This window comes from Lynx canadensis, chromosome A1, assembly GCF_007474595.2.
Source record: "Lynx canadensis isolate LIC74 chromosome A1, mLynCan4.pri.v2, whole genome shotgun sequence".
NCBI classification, from domain to species: Eukaryota; Metazoa; Chordata; class Mammalia; order Carnivora; family Felidae; genus Lynx; species Lynx canadensis.
This window is the reverse complement of record NC_044303.2, coordinates 174,320,190-174,347,170: the sequence shown is the minus strand read 5'-3', so window position 1 is coordinate 174,347,170 and position 26,981 is coordinate 174,320,190. Positions and strand designations below refer to the sequence as shown.

The following is a 26,981-nucleotide window of genomic DNA, read 5'->3' as shown; positions in this document are numbered from 1 at the left end:
ATGGATTTTTGGAAGGAAGAACACAAAGGTAAAATGCTTTTTTATTACATCTTATCAAGGATGCATACTGTCAACAGGATTTATCACCATTGACATTGACCTTGATCACCTGGTTGAGGTAGTGTCTATTGGGTTTCCCCACTATAAAGTTAATGTTTTCCCGTTCTTTTCCATACCATACTCTTTGGAAAGTAGTTACTGCACACAGCTCACACTTGAGTAGAGAATTATATTCCACCTCCTTGAAGGGATAGTATCCACACAATTATTTGGAGTTGTTCTGCATAGGCTGTTTGTCTACTCTCCCCCATTTATTTATTCAATTATGTATTTATATGGACTCGTGGATATTTAGTTTGTATTCAGGATTATAATCCATTACTACTTTATTTTGTTACCTAAATTGTATCATCTTTGGCCACTGGGAGCTATTTGGGTTGATTCCTGTATCTCTTTATATACCCCCATCATTGTGGGGTTCTTTTGAGCACTTCCTTACTTTCTGGCACTATGAAATTCTCTGAGGTTATCCTATATATTTCCTGCCCCAGTCCTAAGATCATCTCTTTCTCTAAGGAGCCTGGTTCCTTTTTTTGGAGAATAGTATTAGCAACAAAAATCTGAGCATTATGTGTGCTTGCTACTTACTGGAATGTGTGTTGTTGCCTCTGGGCCCTCTCAGCTGATGCAACAGGGACATACATGTGTATATACTCAGTTATCTGCTTCTCTCTGTAACCATTCTATATTAAGCTAAACATGAGTTGATTCAGATGTCTCCCAACTCTAATCCATTACCACATGGATCATTCTAGCTTTCTCCCCTTGGTTATCTGTAACTTCCCACCTCATCACAGAGAAAACTGTCTCCCCCCACCCCACATCTGTTTACTTAATTTTTCAGTTCCAGTATATGTATATAGATTTAGTGGCTTCAGAACTCATACCCCATGGCAAACAACTTTATCAGCTAGAGATTGCACTTACGTGCGGTTTCTTTTGCCTTTAGCCTTTCAGACCCCACTCATTTCCACAGTTAGGTCAGCAACTCTCCCCTTCACCCTCTTCAAAGAGGTTGTTTCATATATTTATAATACAATTACATTCTTTTGTCACAGACTGTATTCCATCCTAGGATCTTCTGACCTTTTAAACGATTTTTTTAAGTTTACATGCATTAAGATTCACTCTGCCATAAAGTTCTCTGGGTTTTGACAAATGCGTAATGTCATATGTCCTTTTGTCTCAGAGTTTTTGCATTTGTTGTCCTGCTGCCTAGGATACTTTCCCCGCATATTTTTCCATGGCTGGGCCCTAATGTTTCAGCAGCTTTCTGCTGAAATGTTTGCTCCTTGTAGAGGCCTTCCTTGAACACCTATTCCAAAGGAATCCCCTACCCTAAAATTTTGTTCATTTATTTGCTCTGTGTGTGTGGTTTGCTTTGGTGAGTCTGCCTCCAGTAGGATGTAAACTGAATGAGACCAGGTATTATATTTGTATCTGGATTTCTAGGATACTGGATTGGTGAACATCTGTTGCTAGATGAATAAATTACACCTGTCCTAGGTGTGTCTAGCATTGCTTAGTCCTAGTGCATGTTTCCAATACTCAACAGTAGTGATTGAAAGCAGGCTTGTTCACTTGGGCATCCAGTTTACCCTGATTCACCACTTACAAAAGAGTTTTGCTTGTAAATTAGGTTAAGTGTTTCACTATTGAAGATGTGCAGTTACTCTGTTCTCTCCTGCAATGTTTCTAACTCCTTTTTAAAAAAGTTAATAAGTGGTGCACCTTGGTGGCTCAGTCTGTTAAGGGGCCAACTTTGGTTCATGTCGTGATCTCATAGTTCCTGGGTTCAAGCGCCGTGTCAGGCTCTGTGCTGACAGTGTGGAGCCTAGAGTGTGCTTCAGATTCTGTTTCTCTTTCTCTCTCTGCCCCTCCCCTCATTTGCTCTCTGTCTTTCAAAAATAAACATTAAAAAATTTTTTTAAAGTTAATAAATGACATAATATAGTCTCTGGTTCTACGTAGAATTGTGCAATACCGTGAATTTCCCAGTCTGGCTGTGCATTAGAATCAGCTCAGGAGCTTTAAAAAAAAAAAAAAAAAAAAAAAATCTCCATCTCTGACTTCTTAATTTTCAGGAAGATTCTGCAAATTTGTGTTTTTAACAGCCAGCTTAACATGTAGTCAGAACGTTTGGGATTTTAATAGACAGTTGAGATCTGGTGAAAATGTCTAAAGGTTTCAGTTTATAGCAACAGTTATTAAAGCTTATACAAAAAGGGTCTGTTTAATTTATACTAACTTTTTCTATAACTTATAAAGTCCTTACTGTGTTGTGTGTTAAGTACAGGGGAGCATTATATATAGATGAATCACAGACAGTGCTCTCAAGGAGCCTGTATCCTCTGATAAGGCAATAGAATGAGTATAAATAATCATGGTAGAAAGTAGAAAATAATAGGTACATAAGAGAGAAAACAATTTTAGTTTTTAAAGATTGAGTGGCCATTACACCCTGAGAAGAAGGCAGAAGTAGAGTCTAATTCTTAAAGAGAATATGTACAGAAGAGGAGGGAACCCTGGACATTGCAGTCTTCTGCAGAAGGCTGTGAGGAAATTGGAAGTTAAGAAGGAGCCTATTATAAGCCAGAAGGCAGCAGCCAAATTGGTCAGAGGCCTAGAATGGTCAGGCACTAAAGTCCTTACTGTCAGAGCTGTCAAAGCCAGTGGTACTCAATAGAGCTTTTCAATTTCAGTTTTGAAATTTGCACAGTATTTTATTATTTTCTTAGTCTTAAAGTATTTTTTAAATTATTTTTGAGAGAGCACGTGAGTGGGGGAAAGGGACAGAGAGGAAGAGAGAATCCCAAGTAGGCTCCATGCTCAACCTCACATGAACTCAAATTGTGAGTTCATGACCTGAGCCAAAATCAAGTCTTGGACCAAGCTTAACCAACTGAGCCACCCAGGTGCCCCATGGTACTTTAAACATTAAAAAAAAATCAAAATTTGTTGTGGGACTTTTAAAAAGTAAACAATTTTGGGGTGCCTGGGTGGCTCAGTCGGTTGAGCATCCGACTTTGGCTCAAGTCATGACCTTGCAATTTGTGGATTCAAGCCCTGCATTAGGCTCTGTGCTGACAGCTCAGAGCCTGGAGCCTACTTCGGATTCTGTCTCCCTCTCTCTCTGCCCCTCCCTGGCTTGCATTCTGTCTCTCTCTCTCTCAAAAATAAATAAACATTGAAAATTTTCAGGGGTGCCTCAGTCGGTTAAGCATGACTCTTTTTTTTTTTTTTTTTAAACGTTTATTTTTTGAGAGAGAGAGCACGAGCAGGGGAGGAGCAGAGAGAGATGGAAACAGAATCTGAAGCAGGCTCCAGGCTCTGAGCTGTCAGCACAGAGCCCAGGGCGGGGCTCAAACCCCGGAACCAGGAGATCATGACCTAAGCCAAAGTCTGACGCTTAACTGAGTGAGCCACCCAGGAGCCCATGCTTCTGACTCTTGATTTCGGCTCAAGTCATGAACTCACAATTTGAGTTCAAGCTCCCTTATCAGGCTCTGTGCTAATAGTGCAGAATCTACTTGGGATTCTCTTTACCTCTCTCTCTGCCCCTCCCCTGCTTGATCTGTTTCTCTCTCAAATAAAGAAACTTTAAAAAAATTTTTTAATAAAAATAAATAATTGCATACCTAACTAATCCAGACTTCTAGGTGTTTGTTTGTTTGTTTGTTTGTTTTTAAGCTCTGGAAAGGGCAACCAGCCCAAACTAAGTCCTTCATGGTGCACATAAAGGGAGCTAAAATCTTTTAAAATTAAATCCTAAAGAGTTAAAATGTGTCTGGTCCATGGTTACGGGGTCAGAATCAATGTAAGAACCTTAGGCTCCTGATTCAGAAGTGCATGTTACCACATTTTTGTGAGATTGAGATCAATGTCTTTCTTCTGTTGCTTGCTGGTTGTTAGGAGAAATTTCTTGAGGATAGAGACTGTATCATCTCCATTATCATCTCCGTATCTCTTGGACGTAGTAAATAACACACAGAATAGACAGTAACAATAGACATTTGTTACATGAAAGGATGGATGGATGGATTTGGCTTTTGTATTAGTCCTCGAAAAAAAGTCTAGGATTTAGCTTTGTGGAAATTCTGGTCATTAGATGTACATACGAACTGTTAGATTTATTAAGTATTGGACACCAAAAGGGAAACAGTTAGCAAATAATCTAGAAAGAGAGGCTGGGGCCACATTACAGGAGTACTTGAATGTTAAGCTAAAGATTTTGGAATGTATTATCCAATCAACTGAAAAGTTTTGAGCCAAGGAGTGATACACATACATGCATGCACACACATATACATGATAGGAAGAATAGTTAGAAGGAGAGAGAAAAATTATTTTGACAGTTCACTTGAAGTGTTGATTAAAGATGCTGGCTGTGAGAAGGGAAATGTGGTTACAGATGTATATAGAAAATGGCCAGAACTTTATTGCTGATGAAGCGTGGAATTCAAGGGAATAGAATACTCAAAAATGAAGCTGAGGTTCCAGATGTCATCCTTGCCTATCTATTTTGGAGGGTGATAGTGTCGTTAACATATGTAGTGGTTTTAAGTGATGCATTTGAGGTACTGATGCCACATGTGGGTGAAAATGTTGAATAGGCTATTAGAAATGTGCTGCTAAACTTCAGAAGAGATGGCGGGCCCAGAAATTGTTTAGGAGTCATCTGAGTAGAAAGGGTGGTTGAAGTCTAAGGATTAAATGACATTGCCAGGGCATATGGGTGGCTCAGTCAGTTAAGTGTCCGACTTGATTTCAGCTCGGGTCCTGAGATTGAGCCCCATGTTGGACTCCCCACTGAGCATGGATCCTAAAATATTTTCTCTCTCTCTCTTGCTCCCCCCCAACCTCCCTCCCTCTCTTCCTCCCTCCCTCCCTCCTTCCTTCTGCCCCTCTCTCCCACTCTCTCTTAAATATATATATATATATATTGGGGCGCCTGGGTGGCGCAGTCGGTTAAGCGTCCGACTTCAGCCAGGTCACGATCTCGCGGTCCGGGAGTTCGAGCCCCGCGTCAGGCTCTGGGCTGATGGCTCGGAGCCTGGAGCCTGTTTCCGATTCTGTGTCTCCCTCTCTCTCTGCCCCTCCCCTGTTCATGCTCTGTCTCTCTCTGTCCCAAAAAAAAAAAAAAAAAAAAAAAAAAATATATATATATATATATACACATATACGTATATACATATATATACATATACGTATATGTATATATATACATATACATATATATATACGTATATGTATATGTATATATATATATGTGATTGCCAGGGAGGGGAGGTATAGAGAGACAAAAACCAGGGACACATCCATAGGGAAATTCCATTTAAGAGGGGTAGAAGAGGAGCCAGAGAAGAAACAAAGTGAAACCTGAGAATAATCCAAGGAGAAGAGGGTAGGGGAAATACTTTTCATAGGGAAACATGAGTAACAAACTTTTTTTATTAAAAAAAAAATTTTTTTTAAGTTTTTTATTTATTTTTGATGGAGAGAGAGAGCATGAGTGGGGGAGGAACAGAGAGAAAGGGAGACACAGAATTTGAAGCAGGCTCCAGGCTCTAAGCTGTCAGCACAGAGCCCAGTGCGGGGCTCGAACTCACAGACTGTGAGATCATGACCTGAGCCAAAGTCAGACGCCCAACTGACTGAGCCACCCAGCTGCCCCAACAGACTTTTTTTAATAAAATGTTTTGGGGCACCTGAGTGGCTCAGTTAAGCGTCTGACTCTTGACCTCGGCTCAGGTCATGATCTCTCAGTTCATGGGATCGAGCCCTGCCTTGGACTCTGTGCTGACAATGTGGAGCCTGCTTGGGATTCTCTCCCTCTCCCTTTGTGCCCCTCCCCCACTCATGTGTGCTCTCTCTCAATTTTTTTTTAATTAAAAGAAAATAGTTTACACACAGTTCGTATTATAAGGTAGGTTATATGACAGTAGGTAAAATGCCATTTGGGGTGCCTGGGTGACTCATTCATTTAAGCATCCAACTTCCGCTCAGGTCATGATCTCACGGCTCATAAGTTCAAGCCCCGCATGGGGCTCTGTGCTGACAGCTCAGAGCCTGGAGCCTACTTTGGTTTCTGTGTCTCCCTCTCTCTCTGTCCCTCCCCTGCTTGCACTCTGTCTCTCTCTCTCTCAAAGATAGTAAAAAATCTAAAAAAAGGGGATGGTATTTTGCAGGAAACTTGTATTATTTTATTATTATGTATTATTAACAGAATTTTTGTTGAACATTAACAATATTCAACATATTTTTCTAGACCTAGTGGTTGAAGAAATCTTTATAATTTTTTTTTAACGTGTATTTTTGAGAGAGTGAGAATGAGCAAGGGGAAAGGCAGAGAGAGGAGACACAGAATCTGAAGCAGACTCCAGGCTCTGAGCTGTCAGCACAGAGCCCCACATGAGACTCGAACCCACGAACCGTGAAATCATGACATGAGCTGAAGTTGGGCGCCTAACCTACTGAACTACCCAGGTGCCCCAAAATCTTTAAGTTTTTAAACTTCAGTTTGAGAGGAGAAATTGATTTTAATCAATAATCATCTTAATTGAAAGCCTTGAAGTTTTAAAGGGTAAGAAACTCCATGTTTTTGTTCTATGGCAGTAATACCTGCTATAACAGACTGGATAAATTCTGAACAGTGAAGTTTTTACCATACTGGAGCATTTACCTTCAGTACTTTTCAGTGTAGTTTCCCCACAACATTCATTAGTATTAGGGGCAAAAATATCTACATATTTACTGATGATTTTTCCCTAAGTAACTTTTTGGTTTTTCCTTCTTTTCAGGATCTGACTGGCATAGAATCTATGGATCAATGTCGCCATACCTTGGAACAGCATAACTGGAACATAGAGGTATAGTATGATTCGTTCTGAGCCTATTTTTTTCCCCTAGATAGTGAACCAAAGACATGTATTTTTCCACAACAGAAATCCTTTCTTTTCATAGAAAATTTTTTTTAATTTACAACTCTTTAATCTTAAAAAGATTTGTGGGGAAGATAAAAATTATGATCAAAGCTTTATTATAAAATTTTATAAAAGATGGTGACCAGATCCTTCTGTGTAGTGTCCCTCCCTCTTATTTTTTTCTCAGTGGCTCTTTGGAAAAAGTTGGTTTTTATATATTTGGTTTGTAACCAGATACCTTAATGTGAACTTTCTTATTACATATTTCATAGTTTTTTTTTTTTTTTGGATTCTCTAGGTAGTTGTATCATCTGCAATTCAATAATTTTTTTCAGTATATAAATCTTCTGTTACTTTTACTTGATCATTGAATTGCTAGAACGTCCTAACAATGTCAATTAATAATGGTAATAGCAAACATCTTGTCCACCCTATAATGCCTCTGATGTTTTATTATTGAGTGTGATGTTAGTTGTTGTTTGGAGACAAATCTAGAATTTAAGCTCCATGCAAGTAGAAATATTTATATTTGGTTTTGTTAACTGCTGTCTTCCTAAGAGCATCTAAAACTGATCCCAGCACATCATAGACTCTCGATAAATATCTGCTGATTGTCTTCCAACCTTAGTATATTCATATGATCTCTGGTGAGATTACTGTTTTAATTATAGTATGTTATTTGAATTGGGTGCTAGATTTCTGAAAATGTATTCCTAAGTTATATTTAGTTATTCAACAAACTTTTAAGCTCTGGAATTATACCAGAGAACAAGACTAATAGCCTACTCCCATGAAATTCTAGATATCATGAAATTCTAGATAATTTCAATTTGTAATAAATGCTGTGAATAAGATGAGTGTACGAAATGTAACAGGATCTGGGAAGTTATTTTAAATAAGGTGGTGAAGGGGCAGCTGGGTAGCTCGGTTGGTTGAGCCCCCGACTTTGGCTCAGGTCATGATCTTATGGTTTGTTAATTCAGGCTCCACATTAGGCTTTTTGCTGTCAGTGCAGAGCCTGCTTTAGATCCTCTGTCCTTTCTCTGCCCTTACCCTGCTTGCTCTCTCTCTCTCTCAAAAATAAATAAACATTTAAAAAATAAATAGGATGGTAAAGAAAGGCATTTCTGAGGAGGTTGTATTTGAGCTGACACCCAAATAATGAAAAGGGATGATGAATGTGAAAATCTTGGGGGGATTTTCTGCATTTTAGGCAGAGGAAATGATGATCTGTATGATAATTTTGTGCTATCTCCTTGTTAGATTTTTATTTCAAGCATAAGGTGGCTTTATTAGATCACAGGCTTGATAAAATGAATTGAGAAGGGTATATATATAGCGCAGATTTGAAAGAAAGCACTTGAAACTTTGTTTCTGCCAGTTCTCTATTAACTTTTTCATGTTTTCCCATCATTCACAATTTCTTTGTTACATCTTTTTATTTATTTATTTTTTAAGTTTCCTTATTTTTGAGAGAGTGAGCGGGGAAGGGGAGAGTGAGAGGGAGAGAATCTTGATGCTGTCAGTGTGAAGCCTGACTTGGGGCTTGATCCCATGAACTGTGAGATCATTACCTGAGCCAAAATCAAGAGTTGAATGTTTAACCAACTGAGCCATCCAGGCACCTCTTAGCTACATTACATGTTTCTTGATGAGCTTTCCTAGGAGATGCTTTTTTCTTAGATATTTCCAAGGTTTTTAGCATAGGCTATACAAAGTAGCATGTTTTCTACTCTCTTTTGTATCTGTTCTATTATCCTCTCATTGTTTTTATTATATTTTCTTTTTTAAAAATGAGACTTGCGGGGCGCCTGGGTGGCGCAGTTGGTTGAGCGTCCGACTTCAGCCAGGTCACGATCTCGCGGTCCGTGAGTTCGAGCCCCACATCAGGCTCTGGGCTGATGGCTCAGAGCCTGGAGTCTGTTTCTGATTCTGTGTCTCCCTCTCTCTCTGCCCCTCCCCCGTTCATGCTCTGTCTCTCTCTGTCCCAAAAATAAATAAACGTTGAAAAAAAAAAAATTAAAAAAAAATAAATAAATAAATAAAAATGAGACTTGCTGGAGACTGGTTTATTTTAATGTGTTTGGTTTATAAAAAGCTCTTGTATTTATCAGTTCTTATTTTCTTCTTTTTATTTTTTTAAGAAAAATCTGTTCACCCTTTTGTAGATTCATATTCTTTTTCTTAGCATTTGATTTTTATAGCTTGGTTAATTTATTTGTATTCTTCCTTGCATTGAAGGCTCTGAATTTTCAGAAGAAAATACATTGTTAAAGTTTTGATTTTCTTCTTTGACCCAAGGGTTATTTAGGAACATATTTGGAGTTTGTAGTAGCTCGTTCTTTTGTTTTTTGTTTACCTTTTCATATCAGTCTTTCATTTTATTTCATGTAGGTATTTATTGAGGTCCTTACAGCTTTTTTTTTTATTTAAAAAAAGGTTTTTTTTTAATTTTTTTATTTTTTATTTTTTATTTTTTTAAAATTTTTTTTCAACGTTTATTTATCTTGGGACAGAGAGAGACAGAGCATGAACGGGGGAGGGGCAGAGAGAGAGGGAGACACAGAATCGGAAACAGGCTCCAGGCTCTGAGCCATCAGCCCAGAGCCTGACGCGGGGCTCGAACTCACGGACCGCGAGATCGTGACCTGGCTGAAGTCGGACGCTTAACCGACTGCGCCACCCAGGCGCCCCAAAAGTTTTTTTTTAACGTTTATTTTTTGAGAGACACAGAGAGACAGAGCATAAGCGGGAAAGGGGCAGAGAGAGAGGGCGACACAGAATCCGAAGCAGGCTCCAGGCTCCGAGCTGTCAGCACAGAGTCCAACACAGAGCTCAAACTCAAGAACCGCAAGATCATGACCTGAGCCAAAGTTGGACGCTCAACCGACTGAGCCACCCAGGCGCCCCGAGGTCCTTACAGCTTAATAATGTTCCATTAACATTATGAAATATATTTTTTTTAATTAAATGTTTTAAACTTAGGGGAACAACCATGTACCTTCCATCCAGCTCCTGAAAGCCAGACATTTTGCATTACTTGTTTAAAATTTCTTTGAAACAAATATGGATAAACTTAAACCCCGTGTAAGTTGCTACATGTCATCCCTGTCCAACCCCCTACCTTTCTATTCCTTCTTTCTGAGAAGTAACCACTGTTGGCAACTAGATGTTTATCAAGGAATGTGGGTTTTTATTGGATAAAGGTTCGTGTCTGTATTCAGTCAAGCTTATTACATGTATAATTAAAATTTGCTATTTCTTTTCTGTTTACTTAATGAGACTACTGGACATGATGAACTTGAATGTGGTTTCATAGATTTCTTTATTTCTTACTGATGATTTTTTTTTCTAATTATAAAAATAATACATGTCTTCCCAGAATTTGAAACACAAGAGTTGATAAAATTGAAAATGAAAGTTCTTGGTAATTACACTTAAGATAACCACGTTTGATGTTTTAATGTATGTCCTTCTGGACCTTCTAATATGTGCTGGAAATATATGTATATGCTTTTCCAGTGTTAAAAACAAATATATCAAAGAAATGCTTATTTTTTGTACATGCTGTGAAAGGGCAGTCCATGGTGCAGATAAAAAGCATTAATACATTTTATGTCTATTTTCGGGGAAATACTTCCTTACTCTTGTATAGTTTGACTACTTTATTTGACACAGAAAGACAAGTGGCTGTTAGAGCTTTTTTATAATATCTTTTAATATCAGATGATGCTTTTTGTTTCAAATTCTACTTTGATGTATTAATACTGTTGCCCCTGCTTTTCTTTATTTTTTTTTAATATTTATTTATTTTGGGGAATAGGGGAAGCAGAGAGAGAGGGAGACAGAGGATCTTAAGCAGTCTGCACTGACAGTGAAGAGCCTGACCTGGGGCTTGAACCCACGAACCATGAGATTATGACCTGAGCCAAAACCAAGAGTTGGATGCTCAACCATCTGAGCCACCCAGCCACCCCACTGCTTTTCTTTATTGATTTTCAGTTACCTGGTATAATGTCAACCATCTTTTAATAGGAAACAACTTATCAAAATATTAGAAGCTTTTTGCAAAAATAACTGCACATGTGCATACCCACACAAAGAATTCCAAAAAACGTAAAGAATTAAAGCTGTAAAAAAAAAAAGAATCAATAAAAAAGGAAGTAAGTGTTCTCCCTTAATTCCACCACTTCTTAGATAGCTGGTGTTAAGTTTTAGTGTATAGCCTTTCAGACTTTCTGAGTTTTTTTTAATGTTTTTATATACTGGAGAGAGAGCGCGCACGCACACGTGTGCACACAAGTTGGGGAAGGGCAGAGAGAAAGATAGGGAGAGACAGGATCTGAAGCAGGCTCCAGGCTCTGAGCTGTCAGCACAGATTCTGATGTGGGGCTCGAACCGACAAACCGTGAGATCATGACCTAAGCCAAAGTCATACACTTAACTGACTGAACCACCAAATGCCCCACCTTTCAGACTTTTTGTATGCATTTAGATGACTACATAAATCGAAGTATAATTTTCTTGTTACACAGGTGGGATTATGCCACCTTTACAGCTTTTTTCACTTAAATCTGTTTCGGTAACTCATAAAAATAATACATGAACTATATTAAAATCTGGTTTTAAAAAGTTTAAAGCCTAAGATGAAATATGAAAAAAAAAAAAAAACCCATTCGAATCACTTTCCTACTGCAATCTTTTAGTCCTAAATCTCCAACATAGTGATATTAACAATTTTTTATTTGTTTCCACATACTTTTATGCCTAAAACTCTATGTTTATTTTCCCCGAAATAAACCAGAGGTTCTCAGACTTTGTGGTGTCACTCTTTATACTTAAGAATTATTGGGAACCTGGGGGTGCCTGGGTGGCTCAGTTGGTTAGACATCCAACTTCGGCTCAGGTCAGGATCTCGCGGTTCATGGGTTCGAGCCCTGCATTGGGCTCTGTGCTGACAGCTCAGAGGCTGGAGCCTTCTTTAGATTCTGTGTCTTCCTCTATCTCTGCCCCTCCCCTGCTCATGGTCTCTCTGACTTTCAAAAATAAATAAACATGAAAAAAAAAAAGAATTATTGGGAATCAGGACACCTAGGTGGCTCAGTCAGTCAAGTGTCTGACTTGGGCTCAGGTCATGATCTCATAGTTAGTGAGTTTGAGCCCCACATCAGGCTCTCTGCTGTCAGCACAGAGCCCGTCTCCATCCTCTGTTCTCCCTCTGTGCCCCACCCTCACTTGTGCACGTGCTCTCTCTGTGACTCTCTCTTTCAAAATAAGTAAACTTAAAAAAAAAAATTATTGGGAACCTCCATAGAGCTTCTTTTTATATATGGGTTATATCAGTTGATATATTAACATATTACAAATTAAAACAAAAATTTTTTAGTTCATCTTAAAAAAAACTCATTACATGTTAACATAAATTTTTGCAAATCTCTTTAATGTTTGGCTTAATAAAGAAAAAAACTGTGACGCTTGGGTGGCTCAGTCAGTCGAGCATCCAACCTTGGCTCAGGTCATGATCTCATGGTCTGTGGGTTTGAGCTCTGTGCTGACAGCTCAGATCCTGGAGCCTGCTTCAGATTCTGTGTGTCCCTCTCTCTCTGCCCTTCCCCCACTTGCACTCTGTCTCAAAAATAAACAAACATTAAAAATAAGTAAAAAATAAAAAAACTAGATTTTCTTATCTGCTTCTGCCTCTGATCTCTTGTGATACATAATTTTATTTTTAAATTAAAAAAAATTTTTTAAAGCTTATTTATTTTGAGAGAGAGGGAGAGAAAATTCTAAGCAGGCTCCATGCTGTCAAGGGGAGCCTGTTACGGGCTCAAACTCATGAACCATCATGATCTGAACTAAAATCAAGAGTGGACCGCTTAACCGATTGAGCCACCCAAGGCACTCCATGATGCGTAGTTTTGAAGTATATGAGGAACATCCAGTTTCACATAAGATATAGTTGGAAATGGGAAGAGTATTTCAACAGCCTTTTCAGATAACCATGGATGTTCTTTGATAGTGTGATAAGTTTCTTAAAGGTTAGTTGTAATATGGAATTTGAAACCATACCAAGGAACTTTTCATTCTCTTTTACGTTGAAATCTATTGATCTGTCTTGCACTTTTTTTTTTTAAGTTTCTTATGGTCTTTTTTTTTTTTTAAGTTTATTTTTAGAGAGAACACACATGCACGCACACCTGTGCAAGCAGGGAAGGGGCAGAGAGAGAGAGGGAGTAAGAGTATCCCAAGCAGGCTCCACACTGTCAGTGCAGAGCCCAATGTGTGGGGCTCGATGTTGCTTACATTTCATCCCTATCCAACCCCCCACCTCCTTTCTATTCCTTCTTTCTGAGAAGTAACCACTGTTGACAGCTAGGTGTTTATCAAGAAATTTGGCTCACTAAATGTGAGATTATGACCTGAGCTGAAGTCAAGAGTCAGACGCTTAACTGGCTGAGCCATCCAGGCCACGCTACGAATGGTCTTTTTAATGTAGTTAGTAGACGCTTTCACACACAATTTTCTGAGAGGCATAACTTTTCTTCAGTTCTTTTTTTGAGGTCTAGTCTTAATTTTTATTTGTTTTAATTAAAAATGATTTTTCTTGGTGCACCTGGATGGCTGCTTGGGATTCTCTGTCTCCCTCTCTCTCTCTGCTTCTCTCATCCTCTCTCTCTCTCTCTCAGTAAACTTAAAAAAATGTTTTTTATTGAAGTATAATTGACATGTAATGTTATTAGTTTCAGTTGCACAACATAATGATTATTTTTATATATTGCAAAATAATCACCACAGTAAGTCTGGTTACTATCTGTCAACATACATAGTTACAGACTTTATTCTTGTGATGAAAACTTTTAAGATCTAGTCAGTTCATTACCTCCCCCAGCATCCTTGAAGCCCCCTGGCTACTCCTCTAGCCCCTCTTTGGCTTTGTGCCTTGAGCCTGACTTGGAGAGAATATTTGGGGATGGGTGGGCTTCAGGATGCTGGATCCAGTCATCTTTTTCTTTCTTTCTTTTTTTTTTAATGTTATTTATTTTTGAGACAGAGACAGAGCATGAGCAGGGGAGGGGCAGAGAGTGAGGGAGACACAGAATCTGAAACAGGCTCCAGGCTCTGAGCTGTCAGCACATAGCTGATGTGGGGCTTGAACTCACAGACTCTGAGATCATGACCTGAGCTGAAGTCGGACGCTTAACCGACTGAGCCACCCAGGCGCCCCAGTCATCTTTTTCTTAAGTTATATGTTTAGTCCTTTCACATGTTGAACTTCCCCCATATCTGTTTCCCAAAAATAAAATGTTCCTTAAAGGCCATCATGAGTCGGAAATGGAACTGGCGGCAGCAGCTATCAGATGAGCTATCTCGTGTCGGCCACCTGCTTTCTCCTCCCATTACTTCTCTAAGTATTGTTGTCTAATCTAGAAAGCCAAACCACGAGCACCAGTTTACGCATCTAGCAAGGTAGTGCTGGTGGTTGACACGAGGCTCTCAGTTCCTTGGCATGTGAAATGCTCCATAGGACTGCTTGAGTATCCTCCCACCATGGCAGTTGACTTCGCAGTTAACTTGACTCATATCAGTGTTAAGACTACATCTGGTCTCCCCTTTGCTGTCGTGGGCCTCGTGCTTTCTTTGTCACTCCCCTCCCACAAGGTCCTGCTGAAAAGTGGTTGATGTGTCTTGCACTTTGTGAGGATTTTTGACTGTAGCTTGATTTCATTACTTCAGACATTCATTATTTGGAAAATATTGTTCACTGAATTAATACAGATCTTCCAAATGTTGTTGCATTTTACCATATACATAATTTCATGTGTTAAAAGCACCACCAAACTCATCATAAAAGCTTTTAAGAGGTATTAGGAAATTGGCAGGTTTACAGTGGCAGATATAAGTTCGCAAATTCTAATTTATAATTGACAATAATTGCTGTTAGTTGTGGGTTTTAAATTAACAGCTTTATTATTGATATGTAATTCACATACCAAACAGTTCACCCATTTCAAATGTGAAATTCAGTAGTTTTTAGTATATTCACATTGTTGCGCATCCATTACCCCCATCAGTTTTAAAATATTTTCCCAAAAATGTTTTAAAATATTGAGAACCCCCCCGCCCCCGCAAAATAACCCATGCCCTTTAGCTGTTACCCTGCTGCTTCTATCCCTCCCTGCCCCTAAGCAACTACTCATCTACTTTCCATTTATAGATTTCCCTTTTCTGTACTTCCATATGAATGGAATCATAGTATGTGGTCTTTTGTGACTGGCTTCTTTTACTTAAGATAATATTGTCAAGATTCATTCATGTTGTAGCATGTATCCGTACTGCATGCCTTTTTTTGTATTGTGGTAAAATGTACATAACATAAAAGTTTACCATTTTTTTTAAGTTTATTGTTTAATTTATATCCAAGTTGGTTAGCATATAGTGCAACAGTGATTTCAGGAGTAGATTCCTTAATGCCCCTTACCCATCCCCTCCTCTCACAATCCCTCCAGCAACCCTCTGCTTGTTTTCTATATTTAAGAGTCTCTTATGTTTTGTCCCCCTCCCTGTTTTTATATTCTTTTTGCTTCCCTTATGTTCATCTGTTTTGTATCTAAAAGTCCTCATATGAGTGAAGTCATATGATATTTGTCTTTTCTGACTAATTTCCCTTAGCATAATACCCTCCATTTCCATCCACGTAGTTGCATATGGCAAGATTTCATTCTTTTTGATTGTCATGTAATACTCCATTGATTGCCGTGTATACTCCATACACACACACACCACATCTTTATCCATTCATCTTTTGATGGACATTTGGGCTCTTTCCATACTTTGGCTATTGTCGATAGCACTGCTATAAACATTGGGGTGTATGTGCCCCTTCAAAACAGTGCATCTGTATCTCTTGGGTAAATACCCAGTAGTGCAGTTGCTGGGTCATAGGGTAGTTCTATTTTTAATTTTTTGAGGAACCCCCATACTGTTTTCCAGAGTGGCTGCACCATTTTGCATTCCTACCAGCAGTTGCAAAGAGATCCTCTTTCTCCGCACCCTCGCCAACATCTGTTTGTTGCCTGAGTTATTAATGTTAGCCATTTTGACAGGTGTGAGGTGGTATCTCATTGTGGTTTTGATTTGTATTTCCCTGATGATGAGTGATGTTGAGCATCATTTCATGTGTCAGTTGGCCATCTGGATGTCTTCTTTGGAGAAGTGTCTCTTCATTTCTTTGGCCAGTTTCTTCACTGTATTATTTGGTTTTTTGGGTGTTGAGTTCGAGAAGTTCTTTATAGATTTTGGATACTAACCCTTTATCTGACAGGTCATTTGCAAATATCTTTTCCCATTCTGTCGATTGCCTTTTAGTTTTGCTGATTGTTTTCTTTGCTGTGCAGACGCTTTTTATTTTGATAAGGTCCCAATAGTTCATTTTTGCGTTTGTTTCCCTTGCCTCTGGAGAGGTGTTGAGTAAGAAGTTGCTGCAGCCGAGGTCAAAGAAGTTTTTGCCTGCTTTCTCCTCTAGGGTTTTCATGGCTTCCTATCTTACATATAGAGCTTTTATCCATTTTGAGTTTATTTTTGTGTATGTTGTAAGAAAGTAGTCTAGGTTCATTTTTCTGCATGTTGCTGTCCAGTTTTCCCAGCACCACTTGCTGAAGAGACTGTCTTTCTTCCATTGGATATTCCTTCCTGGTTTGTCAAAGATTAGTTGGCCATACGTTTGTGGATCTATTTCTGTGTTCTGTATTGTGTTCCGTTGATCTGAGTGTCTGTTTTTGTGCCAGTACCATACTGTCTTGATGATTACAGCTTTGTAATACATCTTGAAGTGAGACATTGTGACGCATCCAGCTTCGGTTTTCATTTTCAAGATTGCTTTGCCTATTCAGGGTTTTTCTGGATCCATACAAATTTTAGAATTGTTTTAGTTCTTTGAAGAATGCTGGTGTTATATTGATAGGGATTGCAAAAGTTTACCATTTTAATCATTTTAAGATTACAATTTTGTTGCATTAAGTACATTATTGTGCAGCCATTACCACTATCTGTTTTCAGAATTTTTTCATCTTCCAAAATTGAAACTCTGTACCCATTAAACGATTATTTCCCATTATCTCCTTTCCCTGCCTCTGGTAACCACAATTCCACATTTTATCTTTATAAAATTTGACTATTTTAGATACCTGATGTAAGAGGCATCAGACAGTATTTGTCCTTTTGTATCTGGCTTATTTCACTTAGCATTATGTTTTCAAGATTTATCCACGTCATGGTGTGTATCAGTACTTCATTCCTTTTTATTGTCAAATCATATTCCTTTGTATGAATATACCACAGTATCTTCATTCATTAGTTGATAAACGCTTGGACTGTTCCCACTTTAATCTATTATCAGTAATGTTGCAGGGAACGTTAGTGTGCAAGTTTTTGTGGAGATGTATGTTTTCATGTCTCTTGGGTGTATAGCTAGGAGTAGAATTGCTGGCTCCTATGACAACTCTATGTTTAACCTTTTGAAGAACTGCCAGACTCTTTCCAAAGAGGCTACACTATTTTACATTCCAGTAGCAGTGGATAAGGGGTCCAATTTCTCCACATGTCACCAACATTTGTTAATATCTGTCTTTTAAAATTTTATTTTTTTAATGTTTTTATTTATTTTTGAAGGAGGGAGAGAGAGACAGAGCATGAGTGGGGGAGGAACAGAGAGAGGGAGACACAGAATTCGAAGCAGGCTCCAGGCTCCGAGCTGTCAGCACAGAGCCCATTGCGGGGCTTGAACTCACGAACTGTGAGATCACGACCTGAGCCGAAGTCGGACGCTTAACTGACTGAGCCATCCAGGCACCCCAATATCTGTCTTTCATATGATAGCCTTTCAGTGGGTGTGAAGTAGTATCTTGTGGTTTTGGTTTGCATTTTTCTAATGGCTAATGATGATAGAGCATCTTTTCACGTGTTTGTTGGTTGTTTGTAAATCATCTTTGGAGAGCATCTATTCAAGTCTTTTGCCCATTTTTAAATTGGGTTATTGTCTTTTTGATGATGAGTTGTAAGGGTTCTTAATATATTCTAGATGCTACACTCTTATCAGATACATGATTTGTAAATCTTTTCTCCTATTCTGTGGGTTGCCTTTTGACTCTTTTGATAGTGTCCTTTGATGCACAAAAGTTTTCAGTTTTTTTGTTGTTTTGTTTTTAAAGTAAGCTCCATGCCCAATGTGGAGCTTGAACTCCCAGCCCTGAGTTCAAGAGTCAACAACATGCTTTTCCAACTGAGCCAGCCAGGTGCCCCAAACGTTTTCAGTTTTGATGGAAGTCCCAGTTTATCTAATGTTTTTCTTGTGTTGTTTGTGCTTTTACCATCATATCTAAGGAACAATTGCCTAATCCAGGGTCATGAAGATTTTCACCTATGTCTTCTTTTAAGAATTTTATAATTTCAGCTCTTACATTTATGTCTTTGATGTGTTTTGAGTTAATTTGTGTATATGATATGATTTAAGGGTTCAAGTTCATTCTTTTGCATGTTAGCGTCCAGTTGTCCCAGCATCATTTGTTGATAGACTGTTCTTTCCACATTGAATTGTGCCTTTATACTTGAAAATATGAAAACTTAGAGAACTGCCTGGCGTTAGCCACACTGCAAAATTTAAAGCCAACTATCACGGTGAGAGAACACTCAAGTCCTCACTTCTTTTTTTTTTTTTAATTTTTTTTTTTTTCAACGTTTATTTATTTTTGGGACAGAGAGAGACAGAGCATGAATGGGGGAGGGGCAGAGAGAGAGGGAGACACAGAGTCGGAAACAGGCTCCAGGCTCTGAGCCATCAGCCCAGAGCCCGACGCGGGGCTCGAACTCACGGACTGCGAGATCGTGACCTGGCTGAAGTCGGACGCCTTAACCGACTGCGCCACCCAGGCGCCCCTCAAGTCCTCACTTCTTACAGCAACTGTAGTTTCCCAAAACCACTCTCAGGTTTGATAATTCACTAGAAGAGTTAACTAAAAGCTATTATACTCATGGTTATGATTTATTGTAGGGAAAGGGTATAGATTAAAATCGGCTAAAGGAAGAGATCTATAAGGCAGAACGTTGAGTTCTAAGCACAAAGCTTCAGTATATTCCTCTTTCATGCAGTCAGAATGCATTATCCTTCTGGCAAAGATTTGTGACATTATGCATGAAGTATTGCCAGTCAGGGAAGCTTACCTCAGCTTCAGTGTCCAGAGTTTTCATTGGGTCTTATTTACAGAGTATAATTGTTTTTGATTGATTACCTATGATTGAACTCAGTCTCCAGGTCAACTGATACTGCATTACCCACAGTCCCCACCCTAAACCCCATGGTTGACCTTTCTGGGGTGGCAGTCTACCCTATCAGGTATAGATTATCTCCCAGAATCCAGAGCCAAATACCAGATCTTTTTTTGGACACAGTGAAATTTTTTACTACACTGGGACAAGTATCCATTTTCTGGGGCAGAGTTAATAAGAGAATAAGGCGTTTTACTGAATATCCTCTGTCAGGATTATATTAGGATCTTTATGTATGTACATCTTACTAAATTTTCAAATTCACCCTGAGAAATACTGTTCCTCCTTTTTGCATATGAGGAAACTGAGGCTCATAAGCCAAGTGACTACTGTGAGTGGTGGAGCTAAGATTCAGACCTAAGTTTCTGTTCCAAAGCCAAGCCCTCCACCAAACACTGCTCATCAGAGTTGCTCCATCAGACCGCTCTAGGGGCACTTCCTACATTGTATTCTCTGTGGATGGCTTTCCTTCACACAGTGAAGCACCTTGGATCCCAGCCACTCTAAATAATACATACCATCTGAATAAAAGCAGTTGTGTTTACTGCACAAATGGAGCTTTCAGATAAATTTCTTGGACTCCTCTACTGTGAATTCTGGAGCCATCACCACACATTGCCTCCCAGCAAAGCAAGTTAAAGGTCTATGAAGATATACTCATCATATAACCTGTTTTGAAGTACCAAGCAATGGTGTTACTTTTAGGTTGATTTGAGCAACACTGAAACTCTTGCTGCTCTTTTTTCTTCTCAGGCTGCTGTACAGGACCGATTGAATGAACAAGAGGGTGTACCAAGTGTTTTCAACCCACCTCCATCCCGACCCTTGCAAGTTAATACAGCTGACCACAGGATCTACAGCTATGTTGTCTCAAGACCACAACCAAGGGCAAGTTATTTTATAGCTGGAATTTCCCCCTTGTTTGTTTCATAAGTCCATTCACTAGGTTATGTTGATCTCTGTATGATAGGAGCAAAGGAAATATTCAGAATGTAAACCTATTAGGTAGATCTGGCTTCTTGGTAGATATGTTGGGTTTATCATCTTCACTTTATTCTTCAATTAATTGATACAGTAACTATCTTTTTTTTTTTTTTTTTGGCTCTTTGTTAGTTATTTGAAGTTTGTGCACCTTATTTGAGTACACAATTTTATTTACATGTCTGAAAATGTTGGCTGCATGTTCAGTAGATTTATCACTTTTTTAAAAAAATATTTTATTTTTTAAGTAATCTCTACACCTTGCGTGGGGCTCGAACTCACAACCATGAGATCAAGAGTTGTATGCTCTAGCACCTGAGCCAGGCACCCTTAAATCTTTCCATTTTAAGTTAAAATGTTTACTGGATTCTTTGTTGCTTCATTTTACTTAATTGTAAGCTACTTCTAGGGAAGTTACTTGGAATCTTTGTGGGAGCCTTAGCCATATCTTTAAAATTCATCTTGAAGGGCTAGTAGCAGGGAGGTGATAAGTGGTTCATTTAAGAATGCTCCGATGTACCAGGTATTTTGCTGTTGGGGATCCAGATATGAATAAGAGCCAGTCCTCCCCCTTCAAATTGTTCTCATAGTCTAATTAGGAAAGTCAGATATGTATAGTGATGATGAACTCTAGAGAACTTTTTAGAGTTTCTCTTTCTTACTCTTGGAATTACACTCAAACTCTTACACTTGGATTTAGAATTCCAAGAAAGCACTCACTTTAACTTTGCAGCAGTTAGAATTTACTCTGTTATCACACTGTAAGACTTTGTTTTTAAGCAGTCTCCACACTGACCATTGGGCTCAAACCCAGAACCCTGAGATCAAGAGTCACACGCTCTACCGACTGAGCCAACCAGGCACCCCATCATACTTTTTTTTGTGGAATACTTGACAACATTTCAAAAATGGAGTTTCTAAGTAGTTGCTTTGGGGTATTCTGAAGTGGAAGAAAACAAGTTCCTAGAGCAGTTACATGACTCAAGAAATTCTGTATATGTCTAATGTTTCCGCCATTATTTTGGGACTCTTATGTCAGCCATGGGGCTCCAGAGCTCCCTGGCCGTAGACACAGGGAAAGTCTCAGGTTAACACAATGTGACATATAAGAAATGTTTTGTAAATGATAGAGCCCCTACATAGTTAATAATAACAGCAATAATCAGCATTGCTAAAATTATAATTAATATTATTACTAAGATTAATGGTCATATGGAGACTTATAATTGTGGTTTATGTAATTATTTCTCATTTATATACAAATGTCCAAAGTAGTAATTGTGGTTATTGTTATTTCTGTATACCATATTTTAATGTATAAATTTGAAAAGGAAAGAATTGGGGCACCTGGGTGGCTCAGTCGGTTAAGCATCTGACTTCAGCTCAGGTCACGATCTCGCGGTCCATGAGTTCGAGCCCTGCGTCGGGCTCTGGGCTGATGGCTCAGAGCCTGGCCTGCTTCCGATTCTGTGTCTTCCTCTCTCTCTGCCCCTCCCCCGTTCATGCTCTGTCTCTCTCTGTCTCAAAAATAAATAAAAACAAAAAAAAATTTTTAAAGGAAAGAATGAATACTTATGATTTAGGGAGGCAAACTTGTAATTAAATTTGACAATATAAATAGTTGCAGAATTGAAGCACTGAAGCAGATTTAATACAAAAATTATGTGATAAAATAAAAATATGATAGTATTAGATGAAATGAGATGAAAGGCAATAAGTCTTTAAGAAGGATGATGTGACCAGGAAGAGGGAACTGTATTGCAGTGGAGGAATCATGCAAAAGAACAAAAAAAGAGTGAAAATTTGAACTAGCCATCTGCGGAGTATTAGAGATTGAGAGAATGGTGTCTAACTTTGTTTTTGGAATTTCAGGGGCTGCTTGGATGGGGTTATTACTTGATAATGCTTCCATTCCGGTTTACCTATTACACAATACTTGATATATTTAGGTATGTACATTTGTATTTATATGTTAGTAGAAATAGGGTAGACTTTGGAGCTGAAACATAGACCAGAATAGTAAGGTTTATGCTTTGTCAGTTTTGACTTGCCAATTGATCATCAGATTGAATACTCTTTCAGAACACTCTAATACTGTAGTATGACAATATTTTAAATTGTTCAAACATAACAGATGTTGTGAAATGGAACTGTTTTAAAGTAACCCTGTAAAGTAGTCTTGCCTATCTTTCTCAAGATCAGTCTACCTATGTTTATCATTATCCTCCCTCTTCCCACCATGTTTGTCACCTTTACATTCCCTAGTGAATCTTCACACCCTTTTCTTTCTAACCACCATTATCTACCAGCTTCACACCCCTTGTAACTTTTACCCTAAACCATCTAACTATATCTGACTACTCATAATCCCAAACAATGTTCTTGCTCTTAGATTACCCATTTTTCTCTACATCTCCCACAACACTTTTACCTCTCTGGACACTCCTGTACATTCCCCTCTGTCCTGACAGCTCATTGGTTGCTGGCACTGGCACCCTTCCATATATATACCCCCTTGCTTTACACTTTCACTTTTCTTCTCACTTCCTTCATGTGCCATTCAGAGAGCTCAGTACTGGAAGACAGAGAGGGGCCAGGCCTACAAAATGTCAAAGGAGCCCAGGTTTCTGGCATTAGTCGTGGGGCATCTGGTCTATAAGTAGTAAATGAACCCACACCTAGGCTTTATGGGGAACTACTAAAATGTTTTATGGGCATTTAGGCCAACCGATGGAGCTGGAATATGTGGTCTGGGCCTTGCATACAGGGCAACCTGTGCTTCCCCTGATGCATGGAATAGCTTTGCCTTGCTCTAGGGAGCAGAGGCTGGAGATGAGGACCCAGCAGGTGTAGAAGTGCAAGGATCAGATAAGACTACTTGGTGCTTTAGGAGTCTGCCTGCTTAATGGCTTCCTTTTGCTTTAGCAAAGTTCTTATTGGTTATCAGTTAATCAGTTGGTACTCTTTGCATCCTGTTTTATTTGAGAATGGACACATATAAACCGTTAAAATCATAGCAGACTGAATTGAGATCTTTTTTAAAAAAAGCTGATCATCCTGAATTATGTAGGCCATGAGAATATATTACAGTTAAAAAAGTTACAGCCTTTATCCATTCATTCATCAAAATTTGAAAACTTAACTTAATAAGATAGTCCTAAATACTTAATTTCAGAGAAAGTTATCAAAACATCAATCTTTTAAAAGATTTTTAACCACTCCCTTACATATATACAATTTCTTACATTTGTTTTTAATTTGCTCTGGAATGTTTGTGTAAGTGAATTTGATTTGATTACTCAGGAGAAATTCCAAGTGAAATTGTATACACATGGGGAATTTGAGGGGCTAAGGAATTGGCTCAAGATTGGGTAAGGAAAGTGTCATAGTTTAGTTGCCTTTTCTGTGCTGAAAATCTGTGAATATTGTTTGCTTTTCTTGGAAAAAAATATGCATGGCATGTGTCACTAATTTTAATGCAACTGTATCATCCAAGCAACTTGTTTAATGTTATGTAGCACATTGACTTATCAGAACTGTGTCCATTGCCTTCTGTGGAAACCCAAAGGCTAAATAAATGGTGCTATATAATTATGATTAAGATAGGCTCTTTAGAAACAGATGTGTGGTATCACCCTTAACTTGACAATAGCTGCCAGGTGCCAAATCTATCAGTGTACTCTAGATTAGTTTTATAAACTTCCTTCATGGATGCCATCAACCATAAATCATTAAGCAGGACTTTACTTGACCCCTTGAAAAGCAAGTAAATCATGAGCACAAGTTCGGGTTTGAAGCCTGACCATAATTTGAATGGCTTGGGAGTATGCACTAAAAATTCAAAATCCCAGGATGACAGAAAGGAAAGGAAGAGGCAAGTAGGACAACAAGAAAGAGACAGCGCTCTTTTCTAGAGCAGTAGAACTGCTGCTTTCTGTGATAATGGAACTTTCTGTGATAATGGAAACGTTCTGTATCTGTACTGTCCAGTGTGGAAGCCACCTAACCACGTATGACTACTGAGTACTTAATGTGGCGAGACCGAAGAGCTGAATTTTAAATTGTATTTCATTTAGTTAACTTTAAATTTAGATAGCTACATGTGGCTACCTTATTAGACAGTGCCATTCTAGAAAATCTGGGGGCACAGCCTGACCTGTGATCTTTTTGGACTGTGTCTTCTTTCCCAATTTTTCTAGTCCTGAATTTTTCTGCAAAAAGCATGCAGGATTTATTTAGACCAGTGTTGGAATTTATAATCCTAGCAGTTTGCATTCGTCTTGAACAGGCAATGGAACAACACTTGCTGCTTTGCACCTTTTGAGCCAGACTGTACTCTCGGGTTTGATGGTCCACTCACAAACCCTTCACCTCCTTTTGCTGCCATGCCTCTGGCTCTGTTGTAGGAATCTTTACAAACTGGCCCACTCCATATGCACTACAGTAAGCCGATTCATGTGATATTTATTCCTTCCTCCCCAGGTTTGCTCTTCGTTTTATACGGCCTGACCCTCGCAGCCGGGTCACTGACCCCGTTGGGGACATTGTTTCATTTATGCACTCTTTTGAAGAGAAATATGGGAGGGCACACCCTGTCTTCTACCAGGGAACGTACAGCCAGGTCAGTGCCACGAACCATATAGATGCCAATTTATTGATATGGTTATATCCACAAAGGAAAGCATAGCCCAGCACTGATCATGTCATTCTTTTACTCAAGAACCTTAAATACCTCTTCACTGCTTATAGAAAAAAAAAAGCCAACCCTACTTGATCTAATTCAAACCTCCTTTGGAGGTCTTTCCTATATAACTTGTTTCTGCATACCCTAGGTTCCAGCTAAACCATTTCCTGTACATACTCTGTACTTTTTACCTCTGTGCCTTTGCTTTTGCTTTTCCCTCCACCTGGAATGCCTTCCTCACATTTTTGGTAAATGGAAGCTTGCCCATCCTTCAGCTAGGTCATATCACTCCTTTCTTATATCCTTTCTGATTGATGTACCCTACCCTGGCCTACCTTGCAGTCTAAAATAGTAATCTTTCTTATGGTGCTATCATAGTTTTTTTGAAACTTAAAGCATTTTCACATTTTTCCTTATATTATGGTTGCTTATATTTGTGTTTTATCTCCTATAGCAGACAATAATCCCCTTGAAGGCAAAGCCCAAGTTATCTTTGATCCCTCACAGAAATGAACAAGGGCATAGAGCATAGCCTCAAGGCAGCACATCTCTTTCAACCCAAGCCACACAGAACTTTGACTGTTGTTATCTCTCAGGGGGTGAAAATTAAGACTTCTATGGGTGTTAGGCATATCTCTAGTTTGCCAGAGAAAAATGTAGAAATAACACTGTGAACATAGCCCAAACAGTGGTTCTATTCTGCAGCCTCCAGAATTCCTGAATCTATCTGGTGAAAGAGAAAAATACTTTTCTCGTACTTCCTGCTTTGAGTCTCCCATATCGGCTTTTTCTCTATGGTCTCCTCAGGGGCTCTACTACTACCCTACTCAACAAGCATTAAGCACCTACTATATGCCCAGGCAGTGTGCTCAATGCTGGAAATGCAGATGTGAATGAGATGGGTACCTCTCCTGCACCCTCTTTGCTATGATCCTGAGGATAGATCACCATTGGTCATTCAGGAAATCTTTACTGAATTGTAATGTGCTCAGGATTAAGCAAATGAAAAAGCATACACAGGAATCTTGGACATTAGCCTTGTCTTTGAAGATCTTTTAAATCCTGTGCTCTTTAGAATGCATTTGGGTCCCCCAGTCTCTCGTGCCTGCTTGGTATGTGGCCTGGGATCAGTCTCACCTTTGCAGTATTTTTTATGTACAGAGATGTTGTAGCTGTAAAGTGGCAAAATTCTCACCTCCCTTTTCACGTGGTCAGATTCTTCTGTTTTTATCTTCCTTTAGACTGTGGGAACAGCTGACTTCTGTGATTTGTTGGGACTTTTCTTTGTCAGCCTGTCTACTGTCATGTGCCTAATACAGTTTAAATCCTAACAACACTAAAACCTTTTCATTAAAGCTTGTTAGCGTGGACTTTCTGTAGGGGGAAAAATGCCAGGGGTGTGAAGGTAGGAGCCCAGGAATCTGATTTATTGTTCACCATTTTTCCTCATTCTCCTTTTGTTCCCTTAGCCTAATTAAAAGCTCAAGGCACAGTCATCGTAATAATTGGTGGTCTTCTGTCTCCTACAGGCACTTAATGATGCCAAGCGAGAACTTCGCTTTCTTTTGGTTTATCTTCATGGAGATGATCACCAGGACTCTGATGAGTTCTGTCGGTAAGTGGATTGATCGGTTTTTTTGTTTTGTTTTTTTTGTGGGTTTTTTTGTGTTTTTTTGCTGATATTTTGTAGTAAGCAGGTTCTTCTCATGTCCTTTTCATCCCTCTCCTCAGCAACACACTCTGTGCACCTGAAGTTATTTCCCTAATAAACACTAGGATGCTCTTCTGGGCATGCTCCACAAATAAACCTGAGGGATACAGGGGTAAGTTGTCTTTCTTTTTCCTCATTGAGATTGTTGAGCTATCTTTAGAATAATCTGGAAAAACATGCCATTTATTGCATGATTATTCTGTGGTAGACATAATGCTAGTATACATTATCTTATTTAATCCTCTCAGTAATCCTGAGATATGGGGGTTGTATTATCTATGGTTTAGGAAATAGACTCAGA

At 38.9% G+C, this 26,981-nt stretch overlaps 1 protein-coding gene across 1 annotated transcript in view; it reads left to right on the top strand.

The window, feature by feature from the left end:
* FAF2 (Fas associated factor family member 2) overlaps window positions 1–26,981 on the top strand; it is a 77,146-nt gene that overhangs the window by 39,544 nt on the left and 10,621 nt on the right. Inside the window, 6 exon segments of the mRNA XM_030327165.1 lie at window positions 6,861–6,929; window positions 20,058–20,192; window positions 22,158–22,234; window positions 24,768–24,906; window positions 26,499–26,584; window positions 26,701–26,792. Of these exon segments, the coding sequence (XP_030183025.1) occupies window positions 6,861–6,929; window positions 20,058–20,192; window positions 22,158–22,234; window positions 24,768–24,906; window positions 26,499–26,584; window positions 26,701–26,792 (598 nt within the window).